The sequence below is a fragment of the Chionomys nivalis genome, chromosome 7 (assembly GCF_950005125.1).
Source record: "Chionomys nivalis chromosome 7, mChiNiv1.1, whole genome shotgun sequence".
Classification (NCBI taxonomy): domain Eukaryota; kingdom Metazoa; phylum Chordata; class Mammalia; order Rodentia; family Cricetidae; genus Chionomys; species Chionomys nivalis.
The window spans coordinates 100157211-100177413 of record NC_080092.1 but is presented as its reverse complement, the minus strand read 5'-3'; the positions used below and the strand labels follow the sequence as shown (position 1 = coordinate 100177413).

Here is a 20203-nt window from a genome sequence, read left to right as displayed (position 1 = left end):
TGAGGGCTGGAGAGATGGCTCAGTGGTTAAGAGCATTGCCTGCTCTTCCAAAGGTCCTGAGTTCAATTCCCGGCAACCACATGGTGGCTCACAACCATCTGTAGGGAGGTCTGGTGCCCTCTTCTGGCCTGGAGGCAACACAGACAGAATATTGTATACATAATAAATAAATAAAATAAATACTAAAAAAAAAAGACATAATCTCTCACTGACTGAGAGCTTGTCGAGTAGGCTGGGTGGCCAAGAAGCCCGGGGAACCCACCAGTTTCTTTTAAAAAAAAAGAAAAAAAACCTTTGTGATCAGTCAGGGGCAGTGGTGGTACACATTTTTAATCCCAGCACTCAGGAGGCAGAGGCAGGTGGACATCTGTAGGGGTATGTTGCTTGTATTTTAATAAATAAAACCTGCCTGAGAATCAGAAAAGCAAACAGCCACGCCCCTTCCCCAGCAACCTGTGAAGTCTCTTTTCTATCCTTTCTAATCCTTGCTATAGATCAGATTCTTGCAGCTCAGAGTGCTCTGCCTCCTAACACTGCAAGCTGTGCTGTCCTCACGGTCTAAGCACACCTTTCTCTCCCAGCAGAGGGCTCCACTTGGCTGACTCACCTCCCGCAGGAGTCCCTAGGAAGGAGGGGAGCTCACTGCTTATGGCTGCTAAACTGGGCTCTGCTCCTCTTAGAGGGCCCATCTATCTTTCCCTGCATCACCCTGATTTATCACAACACAATCAGCGGTTTTTCTTTAACTTGACTTAAAGACCAGTAACTAGCAGGAAATAGTCTTTGGTTTTAGGGTGGTCTCCAAGATGTCCAGAGCAGTCAGGTACTGTGAGAGACACTGTGAAGAGCATTTCTGGTAGGATGCACAATCTGGATGTCAACAAAACAAACCTTTAAAGGTATTCTAAACTAAACGTAAAGCCATGAAAAGTCCCGTGTTCAGGGCACTGAGAAGAGGTGAGCAGACAGCCTGCCCTCCGAGGTGAGCGGGCTCTAGCTCTGCAGGCAGGAAAGGCTCTTGGCTCTACGCTGCACAGCAAAGATCAGAAACAGCTTCTGTCATGTTGGCCCCTGTAAAGCAGACAAAAAGGTGTGCTGAGTGGGAAAAGGCTTTCTCTGCCGAGAAGACAAGACGGGTATTCAAGGAGTGCACGACTCTTCTCCCTGATGGGTGCTGCACCTCATGAACTGCTAGTGGCTATGCTGTGGGTGGCACTGCCTGACAGACCAGGAAGCCCAAGACAATCAAGCGCTGAACCTGATTCCCTGCAGAAGTCAAGGGACGAACTAGGGGCAGATGACAGTGACTTACAGAGAAAAGTGTAGAGTTATGACAAATTTGATCCAAGTGTTTTAAATATTACCTTTCCCTACAGTGTATTATTTATAATAGCACTAGCTTCGTTGTGGTATGTGGAATAGATTTGAAGGCAACAGGCCTGCATAGTATAACTGAGGTTTCATGTTATCTGGACCTAGACAAATACTAGTCTGTCTCTGGTGGACAATCACTTTTTTTTTGTTTTGTTTTGTTTTTCGAGATAGGGTTTTTCTGTGGTTTTGGAGCCTGTCCTGGAACTAGCTCTTGTAGACCAGGCTGGTCTCGAACTCACAGAGATCCACCTGCCTCTGCCTCCCAAGTGCTGGGATTAAAGGCATGCGCCACCACCGCCCGGCTGACAATCACGTTTAAATAGAAAATCTATGAGAGGATCAATCAACAGGACAACACAGTGGAAAAAACAAAAAAGATATTTGCACCAGAGACAAATATGCTTTTATGACCAACTATACACTGACTAGTTCACCTAGATGGCAGGAAACGAACCCTCTTAGATGCTAGGCACCTGGTGTCTAAGAACACAAAGACCTTGCTGCCATGGAGAACCAGATACACACAGAGGACCACAGAGAAGTTACAGAAGACCGAAAGGAGACAGAGCTGGCATTTGGCACACTCAAGATCAGAAAGCTCATGGCTGCAGTCCACCACAGTGCCCACATGATTGGGGGTTAGGGTTAAGGTTTTTTGGCATGGTCAGGCTGGTCTCAAACTTATCAACCTCTTGTCTCAGACTCCGGAGTGCTACAAGTATAGGCACAGTTTACCACAACAGTGAGTGTGTTTACACGTGTTGCTGAGTGCTGCGGCACTGCTTAAACAGTCAGGGAGACCAGTGGCTGCTCAGATCTTTCCATTCAAACCTTTCAAATAGGAAAAACTATGTTCCACCTGGAATTTTCTTTCTGAAAAAGGTTTTGGGGTTTGTTTTTTTTGCTTTGTTTTGTTTGTTTGTTTTTTAGACAGGGCCTCTCTGTGTAACAGCTCTGGCTGTCCTGGAATTCGCTTGGTAGACCAGGTTGGCCTCGAACTCACAGAGATCCACCCGCCTCTGCCTCCTGAGTGCTGGGATTAAAGGTGTGCACCACCACTGCCCGGCCTTTGAAAAGGTTTTAACTATCAATCTTCAGCATCCACACACCCGGGTAGGTAGCAGGTGTGTCTCCTTCTTCTCTTCAGCACCCACACACCCGGGTGGGTAGCAGGTGTATTTCCTTCTTCTCTCCAGCATCCACACACCTGGGTGGGTAGCAGGTGTATTTCCTTCTTCTCTCCAGCATCCACACACCCGGGTAGGTAGCAGGTGTGTCTCCTTCTTCTCTTCAGCACCCACACACCCGGGTAGGTAGCAGGTGTGTCTCCTTCTTCTCTTCAGCACCCACACACCCGGGTGGGTAGCAGGTGTATTTCCTTCTCTCCAGCATCCACACACCCGGGTGGGTAGCAGGTGTATTTCCTTCTTCTCTTCTGTCCATTCTGATGTGTTCTCAGGCTGATACTAAGTGTGGACACACATGATGCCTGCTTGTCATCAGGAGATGCCTCACTTCACCCCTAGTGGTTCTTCTCATGAAGTGTACTTGGCGACTCTCTACTTGGACCGGCCCTCAGCTACAGCCGCACCTCTGTGGATGGCACGCTTCAACCTGCTCTTCTGATTCTGACACAAACTCGCAAAGAAGCAAAGAACCTGAATCAGAACCTGGACACTGATTGCTCTGAACTCTTCAGGAATAAAAACAACATCCACTATTAATAAAGACAAGCCACAAACTGAAAATACTACAAAATGCTTTCCTGATGAAGGACTAATGTCTAAAACGTATGAGGAATTATTAAAGCTCTACAAACCAAGTAGCTTCCTGTTTTTAAAGTGGGCAAGCCCAGGATGTGGAGCAGATGCTCAGCACACACAGGCTGTGCTTCCACAATACAGGGTAAAACAGACCCGAGCAGACATCTTAGCAAGGGAGACAACAGACCATGATCAGGTATATGAAGAAATGTTGAACACGTCAGGACTACTAGAAATTATAAACTCAACAGCAACAAGACTCCAGTACACATTTTGCAGAATGACTAAATTCCAGGATGTTGACAGTGTCAATGCAGGCACAGAGAACCAAAGGTGACTTCACTCAGTACTGGTGGGAATGCAAAGGGCGCAGAGACCGCGCAACAAAGTCTTGTAGTACAAAGCCAAATATACTCTGACCATGTGCACCAGCAATCACGAATGAAAACAAAGTCCATATCTAACGTTAGGAATCCCAACTCATGAAGCAAAAGCATAAAGACCCGTGAGTTCAAGGCCAGCCTAGGCTGCATGAAAACCTGTCTCAAAATAAATAATCCCTGAGCAGAAGTGTAAACAGCAGTGCAGAAAAGAGTCAGGAGGAACTGAGTGGTTGTCAGAGCTGAATGCAAAATGCAGAATTACCTACTGGTAAGGGAGAGACAACTGAGCTATGTAGCCATAGGACTTGGAGAACCTTGACTGCAACTGGCAGCAGGCAAGTGAGGCCGCTCTGAAAGGTAGAAAGGCCGCTCTGATGACACCTACTACAGCGCCTTCTAGAAAAGACAGAGCTAAAAGAGAGGAAAGGATGGGGGGAGGAGAAAGGAAGAAGAAGAGAGCAGTGGAGAGGTGGAGCACGGGGACCTCTAGGACAGGGAACGGACTCTGCACAGCGCCGACGCTGGGGAACGGCAGACACGTCTGTGAGAAGCACAGACGCCCAACACCACTGGACCTTAGCATAAAGCAGGACTGAGCTAGTAAGAGAGAACCACAGAGCCTCAACAATCCTGGCAACTGCAGACAAAGCCAGACTCTAAGAGCGGCTCCAGACAGCTCACTATCTGTATAGTCAATAAAGCATTCCACAAGTGAAGGCCTTCTAACGGCACTGAAGATTGACCAGACTATACTAACTTAGCAGAGAAAGCCATGAAGTTAAAACTTCACTTAAAAAGCAGCCAAAGTCAGGAGGGAAAGTGGGGACCAGAAGGCTAGCACAGCGACAGAGGCCAGCCAGCCTGGAGAGTGGGCACAGGCGTGAGCCCTGGCAGATTCTGTGGGGTGGCAGGAGGGAGATGCGAGTGTGGGCGCTGATGAAACCAGACTGTGGAACCGGTGGTGAGGCCCCGGAAATTTAACAATACTGTGCTTAGGTAGAAAGTGCCCATGCTACCAGTGTCATGAGGTCTAAATGGAGTGTGCAGGGGACACTACGTCCCACAGAGCACACACACATATGTCCTCACATATGTCACTGTTCTGTCCCCCTTCTGGGACAGATAAAGGCAGATGTGCCTCTCATTAGAGCAACTAAGAACAGAAAGCAAGCCTGTGTGCTTGGCCCCCAAGAACGAGAGACACACACCACTACCACTACCTAGACAAACACGGTGGCAAGGGGTATTCTGAGCATCGAGTACCAACAAATTCAGAAGCTGTGTTGAAATGTGGAAAAGGTCAGAAGAAATGAACACCCACTTCTAACCATGAAAACCAAAGCAGCAGCCAGAGACTTCACAACGATCTGGTCCTGGGCAGTCAAATGATTCAAGTCTTACAAATGCAGAAGGAAAATCCCCTATTTGTTTTCTCAGGCCATAGAGTATTGATTACTCAAGCCAGCCAAAGACAAGAGTAAGAAAAATCTAGGAAGATCTCACCGGGGAGCACAGAAGCTGGGGAAAAACGATGTGTGAAGCAGATGATCCGGGACAAACCACATAGCGCTGTGTCGGCTTCAGGAGAAAAAACACTCTGCCAATCTCAACAGAAACAATGACTCTAGCAGAGACAGCATCTCCTCAGAATTAAGAATGAATGCAAGCAGGACCTTTTTAACCCGACACACAGCACAACAGATGCCTCGGAGCAACCAACACCGTCTCCTGATTCCTGAGCAGCAAAGTTCTTCAGCTGATAATAACTGTTTTCCCCAGGCAGCAGTGCATGACTTTAATCCCAGCACTTGGGAGGCAGAAGCAGGAGGATCTCTTTGAGTTTGAGGTTAGCCTGGTCAACAAAGAGAATTCCAAGGACAGCCAGGGCTGTTACTCAGAAAAACCCAGTCTCAAAAAATACAACAAAATGTCTTCATCCTCTCCTTTCCCACAAAAAGCCTCCTGCAGACCTCACAGGGACAAGGTATTCCTCACAGAGGAGACAAGGTATCCCCATCACTGCTTGCTTCTCTCAGAGGCCAGCACTGCAAAACAAGTACAATTCATACAAGACACAAACCAGAGAAGGAGAAATAAAAACATCCATTTGTAAATGACATCATCTATCAGGAAAAACAGCAGTACATACAGACAAACTTTGAGAATCTACTGAGTTTGGAGATCAGCCTTCCCATAAACCCCAGTAAAAAAAAAAAAATGACATATTTCAATATTTCAACAAGTATTCTTTTTCTTAAGATTTACTTTTATTCTTACTTATGTGTGTGTGTGTGTGTGTGTGTGTGTGTGTGTGTGAGAGAGAGAGAGAGAGAGAGAGAGAGAGAGAGAGAGAGAGAGAGAGAGTCCAGAAGTGGGCAGTGAGGATGCTAGGAACTGAACTCAGGTCCTTTGGAAGAGAAGCAAGTGCTCTAACTGCAGAACCATCCCACAAGCCACCTTATGGAAACAAACAAATGGATTCAGTATTTTCTTATTAGACCAAAAGGCCAAGATTAGCCAAAACACCAACAGGAAGAACAAAGGGTGCCTGTGTCCCCCTAAACTAAGAAGCGCTGAAAACCAAGACACCTGATGGGCACAGAACAAAGCTGAAGAAGCCTGGCCCAGGTCAAAGCTGGCGTGAACGGTGAAGTAGCACAGGCTGTGAGGACAAACGCAGATCCCCCACCTCATGACACACATAAAAAAGTTCTGGGTCAAAAAAAGACCTAACTATAATTGATTACCGCACAAAACTTTGAGGAAAGCTTAGGTGACATGTTGCTGTCTCCCGAGAGAACAGCAAGTGAGATCCGTCCAGCATAAACAACCCCTGTCCATCACAGGCAACCACAAACAGAATGAAAAACAAACCATAAATTTAGAGAAGACAGCCACAGTTCATAGGATGATGAAGAGTGTCTGCCTAGAATACAGAGTTCCAACAAATAGGTAAGACAAAAAGGAAACAACCCAAGAAGAGAGGCTGTGTGGCTAGCAATCAGCAGCACCCACACGTATTCAACAGGTTCCAGGGAAATCTTAGTTGTACCAAATGTCCCTTTCCCACACACAGCCAACGCAGCGAGAAGGAGGCATGGGGACAGAGAGAAGACCCATCTGATGCTGCCCTGCACACGAGGAATGAGGAGGGGACAGACAGATACCTAGCAGCACTGGTGGCTACTCAAGGATGGATCTTCAGGAAACGGGGAAAAGCACATGCAGTAGATCAGGGCAAGGGTCCAAATCCAACAAGAAAAACCACTGGAGCCCTATGCCTACGCCCAATCCTTACCCAACAAAGTCCAAACCCAATGTCTGCAACTGAGGGCGTCCACATCCACCAAAAGGAAGAATCAAGACCCCTATATTTTCACCCACAGGATGGCCCCAGTGCATCAACTTAAAACCATCCGGGACCCATGCTATGGTTTGACTTTGAAAGGTCTGTAAGAGACTCATGTGTTTCAACATCAGTCTGGTGTGGAATATTATTTTAAGATAAGTTACATTTGTTTATTCTGTGGAACATTTGTTTAATGATGCAAAGATGTGTTACATTCTTTTATGTTGTATTTGTTTAACCCAGTGAAGCCGTGTTACTTTGCTTGTCTAGAACACCTGATGGTCTAATATAGAGCTGATCGGCCAATAGCAAGGCAGAAGAAAAGAGAGGCAAGGCTGGAGAAATCTAGGAAGAAAGATCAAGAAGGGAGCAAAGAAAGGAGCAGGGAGGATTCCAGGGCCGGGCACTCAGCTACACAGCAAGCCATGGAATATGAAGTAAAAAGGGATACACAGAAATACATAAAGGTAAAAGCCCAGAGGCAAAATATAGACGGGATAATTTAAGAAAAGCTGGCTAGAAATAGGCCAAGCCAAGGCGGGGCATCCATAAGAAGGAATAAGAAGACTCTGTGTGTGATTTATCTGGGAGTTGGCGGTAGGCCCCCCAAAGAGCAGAGGAAAAGAGTAAAAAAAATCAACAACTATATTGGTGTCCAGCTGGTGGACATGGGGAACAGTCGAGTGGCTTGTGGTCGCTGGGTAGGGTTTGAGGGTTACGCTTGGTGCCACTTCTGGCCCTGGTTTGCACTTCCACGTGGTATCATGTAAACCAGAGCTGTTGGACACTCCAGCTACCATAAGTTACCTGCCACGATGGCATGAATCACAACAGGAGCTAGGGAGATGGCTTGCTGCATGAAGTGCTTACTGTACAAGCACGTAGAGATTTCTGGTACCCAGGAAAAGTCTGACACAGTGGTGAGTGTCTACATTCCCAGCATCATGGGGCAGAAACTGGAGGGTTCTGGAGGTTTCCTGGCCAGGCAACCAAGCCAAAACAGCAAGCCTAGATTCAGAAAAGACCCTGTCTCAGAAAAATAAGAGGGAGAGCAACTGAAGACTCTCCACACTGACCTCTGACCTCCTCATGCACTCACTTAAGACCATACAAGCACACACATACCCCAAACACAGATACACACACATACACACACAAATGCTATGTTTCTTCTAACTTTGCTAGCAAGATAGTTTAGTGGGTTGCTGTCAGGCCTGACACCATGAGTTCAGTTCCCAGGAGTTACATGCTAGAAGGAAGGAACTGACTCCCGAAAGTTGGTCCTCTGACCTCAAATGTACGTTGTGGCCTGTGTGCCCCTCTCCCACCCCGCTCTTATTTAGAATATATGATACAAATGGAGAGAAGATCTACAGGTGGTACGTAGTCTCTATGAGGAAAGCATGGCACTACCCCTGCAGAGGGAACTAAATTGGGTCTTGCACTTTAGGCCCCGTCCACTGCCTGCTCAGTCCTGACCCTCCGGAGGGCACCACTGAAATCTGCACTCACTTTTGCTGGAGCCCACACCTCCAGAGCTCCCCGTCCTGTACAGCAGAGAAGCGAGGCCCAGGTAGCAGGCTGCTCGGCACAGACAGCATGAACATCTTGCCCGCAGAGTGTGACATGCACTCCTCAGTTCAGACGGGGCAGTCATCCCCTCCTTCCACCATCTACTCTCTGGCTCAGGGCACCCCTAGACGCTGAAGCTTTGACCTTCAGAAAAGCTCAGGTGTCACCCAAGCAGCAGCCGGGCATCAGCTCTTTGGAATACTCAGAACACCCAGGAACCAGAGAAACACTGCCGCTGTTCACACTAGAAAGACTGCACGGGAGATCCATCCATATGAGCATCCCGCCTGTTACTGAGGACAAAACACCCACACATGCAGTCTTACGATTCTTTCGTCAATACATCCTCCAAAAGAAATGGCTCCTCTGCCTGATCACCCTCAACCAGGCACCCTGGCTGCTGGCCTGCGGCATGTCACCTGTCACTGTTCTCCAAAAGCTGAACGGGTAAAACACCCAGGGTTCAGCCAACAAAAGCTATAGGCAGGAGACCTCAGGGGACACCCAAACTGACACGCCTTCTAGGGAAGGAGAGTAGAGGCTGAGGGCAGGCCCACCTTGTTGAAGACCCAGACTTCTCCATTCACCGTGGGCCTGGGCACCCCGTGGCCATTATAGTGGAAGAGGACCCGCTCCTCCTTGGCGTTCCGGCGCAGGGATGTACAAAGCTTCTTTACTTCATCAACAGTGGGATCGAGGCTCTGCTTGTACCGAGCCTGTGGTAGAAAAAGAAAGGAGATACTTGTCACACACTGGGAAGGGCCAGAGAGATCCTCCTCCTGGATGATAAGCTACAGGGAGCAGCTAAGGACACAGGTGGCCCTAAGCTTTTGCATTAAAAAGTGAGGACCCGCTAGAAGAGAGTGTGGTCATGTGGCTGTTTTCACCAACAACGTTAACACTGGACATGAGTTAAAGACAGCCGTCACATGCCAATACAAGTCAAACACAAGAAGGGACCCTTCAGGAAGGGACTGCCCTGAAAACCTTCTTAGAACATGGAGCATAGACAATTTACTCAAGCAAGGGCCTGCAGCATACACAGCAGCAACGGCAAAGTTATAAAGAGACAGAAGTGGTGTCTGGCTCCACACAGTCCTCTTCCACTGCTCAGCGGACACTGAACACCTAGGGATGAGGTCCTGAAATGAACACCAAGGTCTTCACAAACACAAACAACAGACATGACTAAGAAAATCCCAATAACAAAACCACAGTTAAACGGCTGGGAGATAGCTCAGGAGGGACGGTGTGGAGCCTCACTGTGGGAACTGGCCAGCACACCAGGGAAACAGAGATATAGGACTTGAACCTACCTCAGCAGACACTCAGCTTTCCCCAGAGCCAGTCCCACATTCAATACGACCGCAGCAATCATCTAGCAAGGTATTTATGAAATTAAACAAGCTGATATGCAAACCCACACAGAGGGCAGAAAAGACGGGCAAGGAAAACTAAGAAAACACAGAAAAGGGAAACCCCACAGCTGGTGTGGGACAACCTTCCTAGAAAACCCAAATCCTGCGGGGCTCAAGACCCCAGATCAGGGAACCCCAGCACAGAGACACCAGAGTTTGAGCCACACACCTGGGCTTCTCAGGAGTAGAGCCGAGAATTAAACTTTTCTAACAGCTGATGTGTTAAAGCCTGGGCTAACTCGCAGGTGAAACGAGCTGGGGACCAGGGCAGAGATGAGTCTGGTCATGCACCAAGGATGTTGAAGCCAATGGTAGGGCCAAGGGTCTCTGGTTCCCTCCATTTATTCTGTGCCTTACACTTAACTTTTAATGGTAAATTCCCAGTAAAGAACAGAGCCTGGTGTAGTAGAGGATCATCATAGCACTAGAGCACACCAAATAGTTCCAGGCACCAGGGCCATGTTCTCTCTAAAACTACAGCAGAACCCACTAGGAAAACAGTGAACGGTCATATGGTCTGATCTTAAAATGTAATGTATATGTTTGCATATAATGCAGCTCAGGAAACTTGCACTGTTTGATTTCTAAGAAGAAATAGCACAATGGAAGGTAACACCTCGTTTATTTTTATTGTTTACGATAGGTTTTGGTTATCCTTGGTCCTGCCTAGTGTTTCCATATGCGTTTTGAAATTGCCTTTTTAATTTCTGTGAAGAATTGCATTAGAATTTTGATGGGGGTTGCACTGAATATGTAGATTGCTTTTGGGCAGGATGGTAATTTTCACGATATTAATCCTACCAATCCATCAGCATGGGAGACCCTTCCATCTTCTGGTAAATTCTTCAGTTTCTTTCTTCAGTTCTTACAGCATTCATTGTACCAAGTTTGATTTCATTTCTTTGGTTAGATGGAGTCCACGGTTTGGGTTTTGTTTTTTAATCTATAGTAAAGGAGATTGCTTCCTTGATTTCATTCCCACTATGTTTGTTCTTGGTATATAGGAAGGCTACTGAGGTTCGTGTGCTAATTTTGTATCCTGGTACCTTGCTGAAGGCAACTGACTGTCACTCTTGGTCACCTACAGCTGAAGGTGCAACACTTACTCACCGAGCATGGAGAGATCAAGGTGGCTGCGTCACCTGCTGTCTAGCACTCATAGTGAAAAGGAAGGCGCTGTGCATTCTGAAAAGCAAGGGCAGTCACCAGCAGTCTGATGCAGCTGTGCACCCTGCAAGCTACAACAGCACCTCACCTGGCAAGATATGCAGGGATACGATACTGGCATGAATGTTATATTTATGAACCTTATGTTTTTCATTGGATTTAAAAAACACTCTACAAGACAAAAACCATGTTTGTTTCCATTAACTGGGTACAAATCCCATGGCTGGCTATGTCACAGGCCCTACTGAAAAGTCTAATGCTATTATTATTCTGCTAAAGGACGCGTAACAAGTGTAACAAACTGCTCTCTACTTTCTTATCTTCCATTCTGCCTGGGGGTGAGTGGAACCAGCAGTCCAACCTCAGACCACCACAGAAGAGGGCAACTGCTCCTGCCTCTCCTTTTAGGAGGTCACACTGGTAAACAAGAAGCTCTGCCTCTAACAGGCCAAGAGTCCAAGGGCATGGGGTGGAGCGCGCATTTTTCAACTATCATCAGAGAATTTTCTTTTTGCAATAGATAGCAGTTAATACAGAGACCCAGACTCGGGGTTCAGAGAATAAGGGACAGTGGAGTGCTCGGCTCCAAGTGAACATCCACCGCATTCTTCCTCTCCGAGGTTCAAGAGTCATTGGGAAAAAAGTGTTAAGAGTCAAAAGAAGTAGATATCTGAAGCACACTATGTTTGCTGGGCACAACAGGGCACAAGCTGGCTCACAGTGGCTAGGGCTGCAGGAAAGACCTGCAGGATCAGACCAGCCAAGGTCCCAGCAAGGGTGGGAAGGAGCTCAGTAAGTCTCACCCCTATCTGAGGAGCTCTGGGCAACTGATGGCTGACAGGGAAGAGAAAGTCCATTCTCTTCAGTGATGTAGGCCAAGAGGCTGCCAACTCTCCAACAGATGGTCTCAAACCCAAGCACATTCAAGCAGCACCAACTGGACTCAGGAGGTATTTAAAGGGGGGGGGAGTGCATAAAAAGTTGGAAGGGGAGCCGGGCGGTGGTGGCGCAAGCTTTTAATCCCAGCACTCAGGAGGCAGAGGCAGGCGGATCTCTGGGAGTTCGAGGCCAGCCTGGTCTACAAGAGGTAGTTCCGGGACAGGCACCAAAGCTACAGAGAAACCCTGTCTCGAAAAACCAAAAAAAAAAAAAAAAAAAGTTGGAAGGGAAAGGTAGTGGGGTAGGACAGGGAAGGAATTGGAGGGAAAGGAATAGTAAGAGGCAGATTTGATCAAAACACACTATATGTATGTGTAAATTTATATAATGGTAGGAGTTGTGCATTCTGGTTCGCTTCAATCTCACCACTCAGGAGATTTAGGTAAATTCAAGGTCAGCCTGGTTCACAACAAGACTCTGCCTCAAAATAAATAAATAAGAAAGGGAGGGAAAGGAAGGGGACGGAGGGAGGGAGGGAGGGAGGGAGGGAAGGAGGGAGGGAGGGAGGGAGGGAGGGAGGGAGGGAGGGAGGGAGGGAGGGAGGGAGGGAGGGAGGGAGGGAAATACACAAACAAAACAAAGACTGTGACTTGATGTTACTTAAGAAAGACACAGCGTGTGCATGGAGCATGAACAGACAAGGGAGCCACAAAAAAACCAGGGCCTTTGTGGATGAGGACGTGAGCATAACACAGCCGGGGTCGGCCAGCACCCACTGAGAGAAGAGCAGAGAGGCTAAGGGTTAGAACAGGAAGCGGGGAACACCATGAAAGTTCTGAAGGTCACCGAGCCTTTAGCGAGAAAAGGTTACACATGAAAGGAACAGCAGAAACGGAGTCCAGCCCCCCACTGATGACCATGCTTGGCCTCCCCTATGGACATCTGTGAGGATAGGCAACCTTCTGAGACACGGTTCTGGGCACTGGAACACGCTCATCTGCTCCCTCCTAGGACAACTCACAGCTATGGCCTTTAAAGACAGTATAAATACGTTCATGGAACCAGAGGCAATTCACTAACTAAGAAGCCCCTCTCCCGCCCCAGGGTGGACTCTCTGGAGAAGGAGCGTGTGGACGTAGACAGAGGCACCAAGCAAAACCACCTGAAAGTGAAAGCCCCTTGGAGTTTCTGAGATGAGAATCCGCCAGCAACTCACTGACTTTACACGGTCCTTCCAAGATCATTTAGCAAACTACTTCCTGGAGTGATATTTTGTTCATGTGTTAACAAAGCCTGCCTGGAGATCAGGGTGCAAAGCTAAACCACTAGAGGCCAGGGAGTGGTGGCCACACCTTTAATCCCTGGGCACAGGCAGATCTCTAGTTCAGGGTCACCCTGGGCCAAAGACTGAATCAGTCTAAAAGAGAAACAGCACTCACACAATCCTTTAATCCTAGCACTAGGGAGGTGGAGACAGGAGTGCTATGGCTGGGTAGAGAGAGGAGGGAGGAGACAAGAGCTCACTGCAGTCTGAGGTTTGGTGGAGACAGATGGAGTCTGGAGATGCAGTCTGAGGACAGGATCATTCCTTTGGTCTGAGCACTGGTAGAGGTAAAAGAACTCTCTAGTGTCTGGCCTCTCTGCTTCTCTGATCTTAAACATTAACCCCTATATCTGACTCTGGGTTTTTAGTATTAAGACCAACTAGAATTCGTGCTACCCTTCCATAAGTATGGAGCCATGATGGAGGCTGAAGTCACTACTGCAGATGACTAAGTCAACTGTTTTCACAGACTGACTTAATCAGTTGGTAAAAAGAGAAATAAACAAGCTGACCACTGAGGGTGCCAGCCCCGGTCGTCCATGCCAGTATGTAAGAGCTTGAGAAAGCTGAGGCGCCACAGGTCCTTCCAGGCTCCCCGAGTTCTCTGCTCCATTAAGCAAAACACACTGGAGTCATATGTATACAAAGCACTTGGCAGGGCTACTCGCAGGGCTGGGCAATCTGGGGTGCCTGCCCCAAGGTGGCAGGATCAGGGTCCAGCAAAGTGCAACTCCTCTCAGAGTTTCCTCACTCAAGACCAGAATGTAGCTCATAAAAGAAAACAGAGTGGTATCACCAGGGCCTGCAGAAAAGCTAACCCAGAGCAAAAGGTCCCGAGCACAGGCTCAAAGCCCCCATGGGAAGAGGTACTCAGAGAAGCACAGCGAAGAGGGCAGGGATGCTGATGTAGGCCTAGGAGACCTCCAGCCACATCTTCTGCATGCTTGGAATAGCCTGCTGGGGCCTGGATTCTCTGGAACCTCTCTGAAGAGGGTGATGTCTGAGCAACCTGACATTGCTCACTATCCACTGTGTACAAATGACTGAATCAAGCTACAGACAATGTGGGGCGAGCACTACTTACAATTCAGTACGTGCCCTTCAATACAGGGTGTGTCTGATTCTCTCTACAGCGTGATGACACACTACCAACAGCAAGGTTGTTCAGTGACACCAGATTGCTAGTGACATTAATTATTATAATTAGTGAAGGAATGAATCAAAATGATGAACATCAAAGTGACACCAAGTGAATGTCACTACAGCTCTGTAAAGTGCTGTGGGAAACAGCACTTGGGTACAGGGCAGTTATGGTGATTGGCAGTTATGGTGCTTGGCTGCAAACCTGCACAGCAGAAGACTGGAAAGAGACTAGAGTACCGCGGTAAAGCCAGTGTTTACCATGCACGACCTCCACTCTTAGGAGAGTTAAGAATGGTTGAATCAGGGGTTGGAGAGATGGCTGAGAGCAGGGATGAGTTCAATTCCCAACAACCACATGGTGGCTCACAACCATCTCTAATGAGACCTGGCGCCCTCTTCTGGCCTGCAGCCATACATTTAGAGCACTCACATATAAAATATAAATAAATAAAATTTTAAGAACTAATAAAAAAAAAGAATGGTGGACTTGTTCTTAGCTCATCACTGAGTTTCATTGTGTCCCTGAGTAATATTGCTTAAGACACAGACTCTGAATTCTGAATATTGTTGTGGGATATTTTGATCAGACTCTGACACTCCTGAGACTGCCAATAAAATTGACCTTGAATCAGAGGGCAGAGCTAGCTACTAGCTGACCAGAATCAACCATAACAGTTTTGAAGGACCCAGAACATATAGAGACACAGGAAGTAGTTGAGAAGGGTAAGAAAGATTCTCAGCCTTTGGATTGAGAAAAGAGAGAAGAGGGAGAGGTAGAGGGGAGGAGAGAAGAGAAGGCAAGCGGACCAAGAAAGGAGCGGAGAACCAAGAGAACCAAGAGAGCCAAGAGAGCACAAGGTTGAGGTGGCAGGGTTATATAGGACAGAGAAGCTGGGGAAAGGAACAGAAAAGCCTGGACTAGAGAGTTTTAGGGCAGGGGTCTGGTGGGAAGAGCCAAGAGGGGCCACTAGCACTGAATGGGCGTGATGATCAGCTCGGTATGCTAACAGATACCACAGGAACCATTTGTCTGGATTTCTTTGGGAGCTGACAAAGAGTTGTCAAAAAGGGCTCTGAATGATACTTACTCTCTTTGTGAAAACACAGGAAAAGCAGAAACATTTCTATTTACTACCAAGAGAACTAGCAGGGAAATCATAAACCAAATTCCAGTCATCTTAGAGGTTTGCAAGCCCTGGAGGAGGCCAGGTCCCAACAGCAGAGCTGCCTCCTGCTGTTAATACAAAGTGCAGCCAACAGAGGCTTGTAGTCCATGGTGGGTGTGAGAACGGAAAGAAACACTCTACCAGGAAGAAATGCAGGAAAGGGGGCCTCTTTCTCCTTTATTGAAGACTCTTAGCGTAGTGGGGAGATGTGAGGCGAGCAGAACAGGAAAGGAAGGGAAGCTGCCAAAGAAGGTGGGCTCTGCTCACCAGAAGAGAAGGTGTGGTGACAGCAGGGGCTGTGCCTCCCCTCCAGCCCTGGGGTTACAAACACTCACTTTAACAGCTTTCTCTTCCCTCAAAATCTTACTGGGAAACATGAATAAAAGGCTAATTAACCTTCGTGCACATGCTCATTCCTCTATTTATTTGCTGAAATCCCCTGTACGTTATGTACGACACCAAAAGGCCCAGACACCATTACTGCTCATGACCACATGTGAGATCTAAAGTTATGGTTTAAGTTTTAATTACTGTACCTAAGAGATGCATAAAACAAAATGTCTCTCACCTGTAAAAGTACAGACACTTTCTGAGATGCTGGAGGCTGTTTTATGTAAGATTGTAAACCACGTGTTTACACTCCCCTAAGTAAGTGTGTTTGACCCAATTGAACAGGGGTGTGCTTGATCACTTGTAAGTGTACAGTACATAGCCATGAACTATGTCAGGATGAATGCTTGCCCCTGATGGGATGTAGGCAGGAATACATAGGCAGGAAGTATGTCAGGAAGCATGCTTGTCCATGATTGGACCTGGTGAGAAATCTTTATCTTTATGGATTTGCCTTTACAAGCAAAAATGAACTTGTTGGCATTTTCTGGGAACCCAGGAATGGACCTGACCAGAGTCCACCATCCTGGCCAGTATTTAATTAAAGCTTACTTCAAATTTGGCTTAAAATTGTGGCAATAGTCTTATTCTCACCTGGTGGGACTAACACATGCTCTTGGAGCACACTTCCTTACCATCTGTAACAATGACTGCCCACACAGCAGTGGGCACACTCACAGCCCACGTCTTATGTCTTACAGCACAGCCATAAACAGTGCATATTCTCACAAGGAGCCAGAGGACATAATGCCTCATGGTTCCCAGCATCTCTCATTAAGGTCACCAGTTCTGATCCCACCCCAGAGTCTGCCCTTCAGCGGGCAGTGTACGCTCTGTGCCTTCACAGCAGACTCGCTCATTTCAATCAGCTTCCAAAGCCATGAGCTGCAGCTGACCGAGAAGGAAGTGTGCAAGACTTCAGCTTTCTGAGCAATGGGACAGAGGGTAGGGCACCAGCTCAGCTGGAACACCGGCATCAGTGGTCATCACGTGCCTTGCGACAAACCACAGAAATACCCCGCATAAACCCCGCATAAGCCAAGCATGGTGGGGGTGGGGGTGCGGGGGCTGCAGAGGTCGATGGATCTTTGTGAGTTCAAGGCCAGCCTGGTCTACAGACTGCCTTCCAGGACAGTCAGTCAGGGCTACACAGAGAGACCCTGTCTCAAAAATGGAAGGGAGGAAGGAGGGAGGGAGGGAGGGAGGGAGGGAGGGAGGGAGGGAGGGAGGAAGGAAGGAAGGAAGGAAGGAAGGAAGGAAGGAAGGAAGGAAGGAAGGAAGGAAGGAAGGAAGGACAATACTCCACAGAAAGTAAAGAGAGCACTCCAGAATGAGACCAGCTCAGCCGTCCAGGAGCCGTGTCCATCTGCTACCCAGTCCAGGTTCACGTGGACCTTTCGTCTCTCGTGGAAATGCTGGGCTCTCCTGGCTTTCTGACTACCTCTCTTTCTTCATTTCTGTGGCAGCAGATTTTCTTGCCTCTGTGCACTCTGCACAGCTATCACACTGCATCTGTAACATCACAGCTCTACCGAAAACTCATCCATTGCCTCCAGACACTACACCTCAACAGGCGTGTTATTCTCCAAAAGCACACTCAAAGCCACAGAGCTGAAGTCACGCCACAATCTTAATAAAATTAGGGACGTCATTTCTGACCTTGGCTCTAGCAAGGTCTTATCTTGTGCAATTGAAAAAAAAAAATTAAAAATAAGAAAAAAAAAGATCCAACCTCATTTCAAACCTATCACACTGAGAGGACACATTAATGGACCAGCATGAAAAGCACTTTGGATATTAATAATGTGCCTCCTGGGGGTTGACAGGAATTAATTAATATTTTTAAGGGCTTTGAAATGAGAAACAGTAAATTAAATGTCACCACACCACGTAAGGTTTCATTTCAAAATGAGGACGCCTGGATAATGGCTCTTTGGAGTGAAAGACTTCAGGCAGGTGAAGCTTCAGTGGTTTGGGGACTCTCACTGGGCACACAAAACGACAAAACAAGTTTCTAAAGCACTGCCTGTTGTGCCAGGCGTCCCTCCTAAAAAGCCAACTCTTAGGATATAATAAAAACAGTCATGGGGATTCTGGGACCTGCAAGAGAGAAAAAGAATATAGAATGAGTAACTCAGGACAATCGGAAGAAAGTCTGGTGTGCTGGACTCTACTTTTTCCGCAGTGGTGTCTCTAGACAATCACCTTCCTGGGTGACACCATGCAGCTCCACATTCAGAAAGGGTTCCTGGGATGGGGTTCTGCAGGTCCTCTCTGACTCCTGCTCCCACAAGGTTGAGAGAGCAGGCCACCGTTGAGTAGGAAGGCAAGGCTGCCATGGTGTAGGAGGCAGCTGTGTGAGCCCTTCATGAACTCGGGATGCAGTGATAAACCTGAAACGGCCACAGTGGGAAGAGACAGAGCAAGGCTGCACTCATTGAATGTTCTCCTGACAAACCCTCAAGCTGGGCTAGGAACCCTGTGTGCAGCAGTTGCAACATGCTTACTTCCTCCACAGGACTTCTGCCACCACTGTCCTGTTCAACTAGGACTGTGGGAATGGACCCTATCTTTGCCAGGTGTTGTCTTTCTTCTCCTTTTCTCCCTTCCTTCCTTCTTCCTAATAAATGAACCACCTGGAGTAGCGGCACTAGCCTTTGCACTTGGGAGGTTGAACCCAGGGGCTCAGAGCCGTGACATTTCCTTATTGTTGAGGGTTGTCTTAAACAACCCAGTGTGGCTGCGTTAGAGAGCAGCAATGAAGCAGGTCCTCTGTCACTACTGCCAGGTTCCTCTGCAGGGGACACACTGCCTGGACAGCTGATCTCTGCGCCAAGGCCATGGACTCAACGTGGACAGTGTATGAAGCACAGGCCCCTACACTTGTGCCACAGAACCGAGATCACACACTATTCAACACAGTCACCAGTAAAGCCCCTTCCCCATCTCAGCCCTCCGGCCCTAAGTAGCCAGACAATGGCTATGAGCCACATTGTGTATCTGTGGTGAAGAACCAGGAAAGCCTTCAGGGAGCAGGCAGGAGAGGGCAGCTTTGAAACAGGCACCTGGTAAAAAGCCTTAAGGATTGTTTTTTCTTCCAGACAAGGGCAGGGCCTACAATGCACTCCACAGGTCAGGTCATAATCTGCAGAAACCTCTTCAAGAGTAGAGAGTAAGGGGGAAGAACAAAAGGCAAAAATCAAATGGTGGCCAAGCAGAGTTGATCAGAGGGGTGACAGTGGGTAAAGAGCCTCCCAACATGGACATGAAGCAAGGGCTACACAGCACCCTGCAGACACAGCAAGATTTCCTGTTGCCTTGCTCTGACCATGCCACTCCTCCGGCTGTTTCTATGTACCATAGCAGCACTCAGCCAAAGAGGTCTTCCTGACCAACTGCAGCTTCAGGCCACGAGTCCTTCATCTGGCTTTCCTGCTGCCCTACTTTGCTTTCTGTTGCTATGAAAGCAGCATGGCCAACGTTTGTTTCTTCCTGGAGCTCACAGTTCATCATGAAGGGAAGTCAGACAGGAGTTCAGGGCAGGAACTGGCAGGCAGAGCTGAAGCAGAGACCACGAACTAACGCTGCTTCCTGGCTTGTTGCTCACCCTGCTTTCTTACACAGTCCAAGACTACCGTAGTGGACTGGGCCCTTCCACAGCAATCAAGAAAATACCGAGACGGGCCTGTAGGCCAGTGTGACAGAAATGTCTTCTCATCTGAGATCCCCTCTTTCTAGAGGACAACAAGCTAACCAGCACAGCTGCCCTCGAGCTGCTTAGCTGCTGCTCATCTCTGAGCTGTGCTCCTCCTCCCTTGGTCCTTGCCCTTCTTGTGGCCTGGCCTGAGTCTCACACAGCACAGAACTCCTAGGTGTGCCTTCAAGACCAAACATCTGGTCAAATTCCTAGGTTTCTTGTCTCACCCTGTACTCATCTACCCAAAGTGGACCCTAACCTCCTGTGGTATGACCCTCTGAGGTAACAGCCACAGACAGATGGACAGACGAACAGACAGGCAGGCAGGCAGACAGTCAGACAGACAGACAGACAGAAGGACAGACAGGCACCCCTCAGATCCTGTCTCTGGATATAAACGTCACTTAAGTGTGTGTCTAGACTAAACTTACTTTATTAACAACCTTTTGCCTTCAATTAGCTGAGTGCTCTAGCAGACCTCATAAAAGCTCGGGGTTAACTTTTATCAGGAAGAATGTAGCCCAGGTTTGTGTAATTCAGGCACTATGTCTACTCCGTTAGAACTTTAATTTCCCTTT

The 20203-nt window shown here is 47.9% G+C and overlaps 1 protein-coding gene across 2 annotated transcripts in view; it reads right to left on the bottom strand.

The window, feature by feature from the left end:
- Nucleotides 1–20203, bottom strand: part of Rptor (regulatory associated protein of MTOR complex 1) — a 301243-nt gene that overhangs the window by 167932 nt on the left and 113108 nt on the right. For both annotated transcript variants that reach the window (XM_057774578.1, XM_057774579.1), the window contains exon 4: nt 8999–9157. In XM_057774578.1, coding sequence (XP_057630561.1) covers nt 8999–9157 — 159 coding nt within the window. The remainder of the gene's footprint in view (nt 1–8998; nt 9158–20203) is intronic.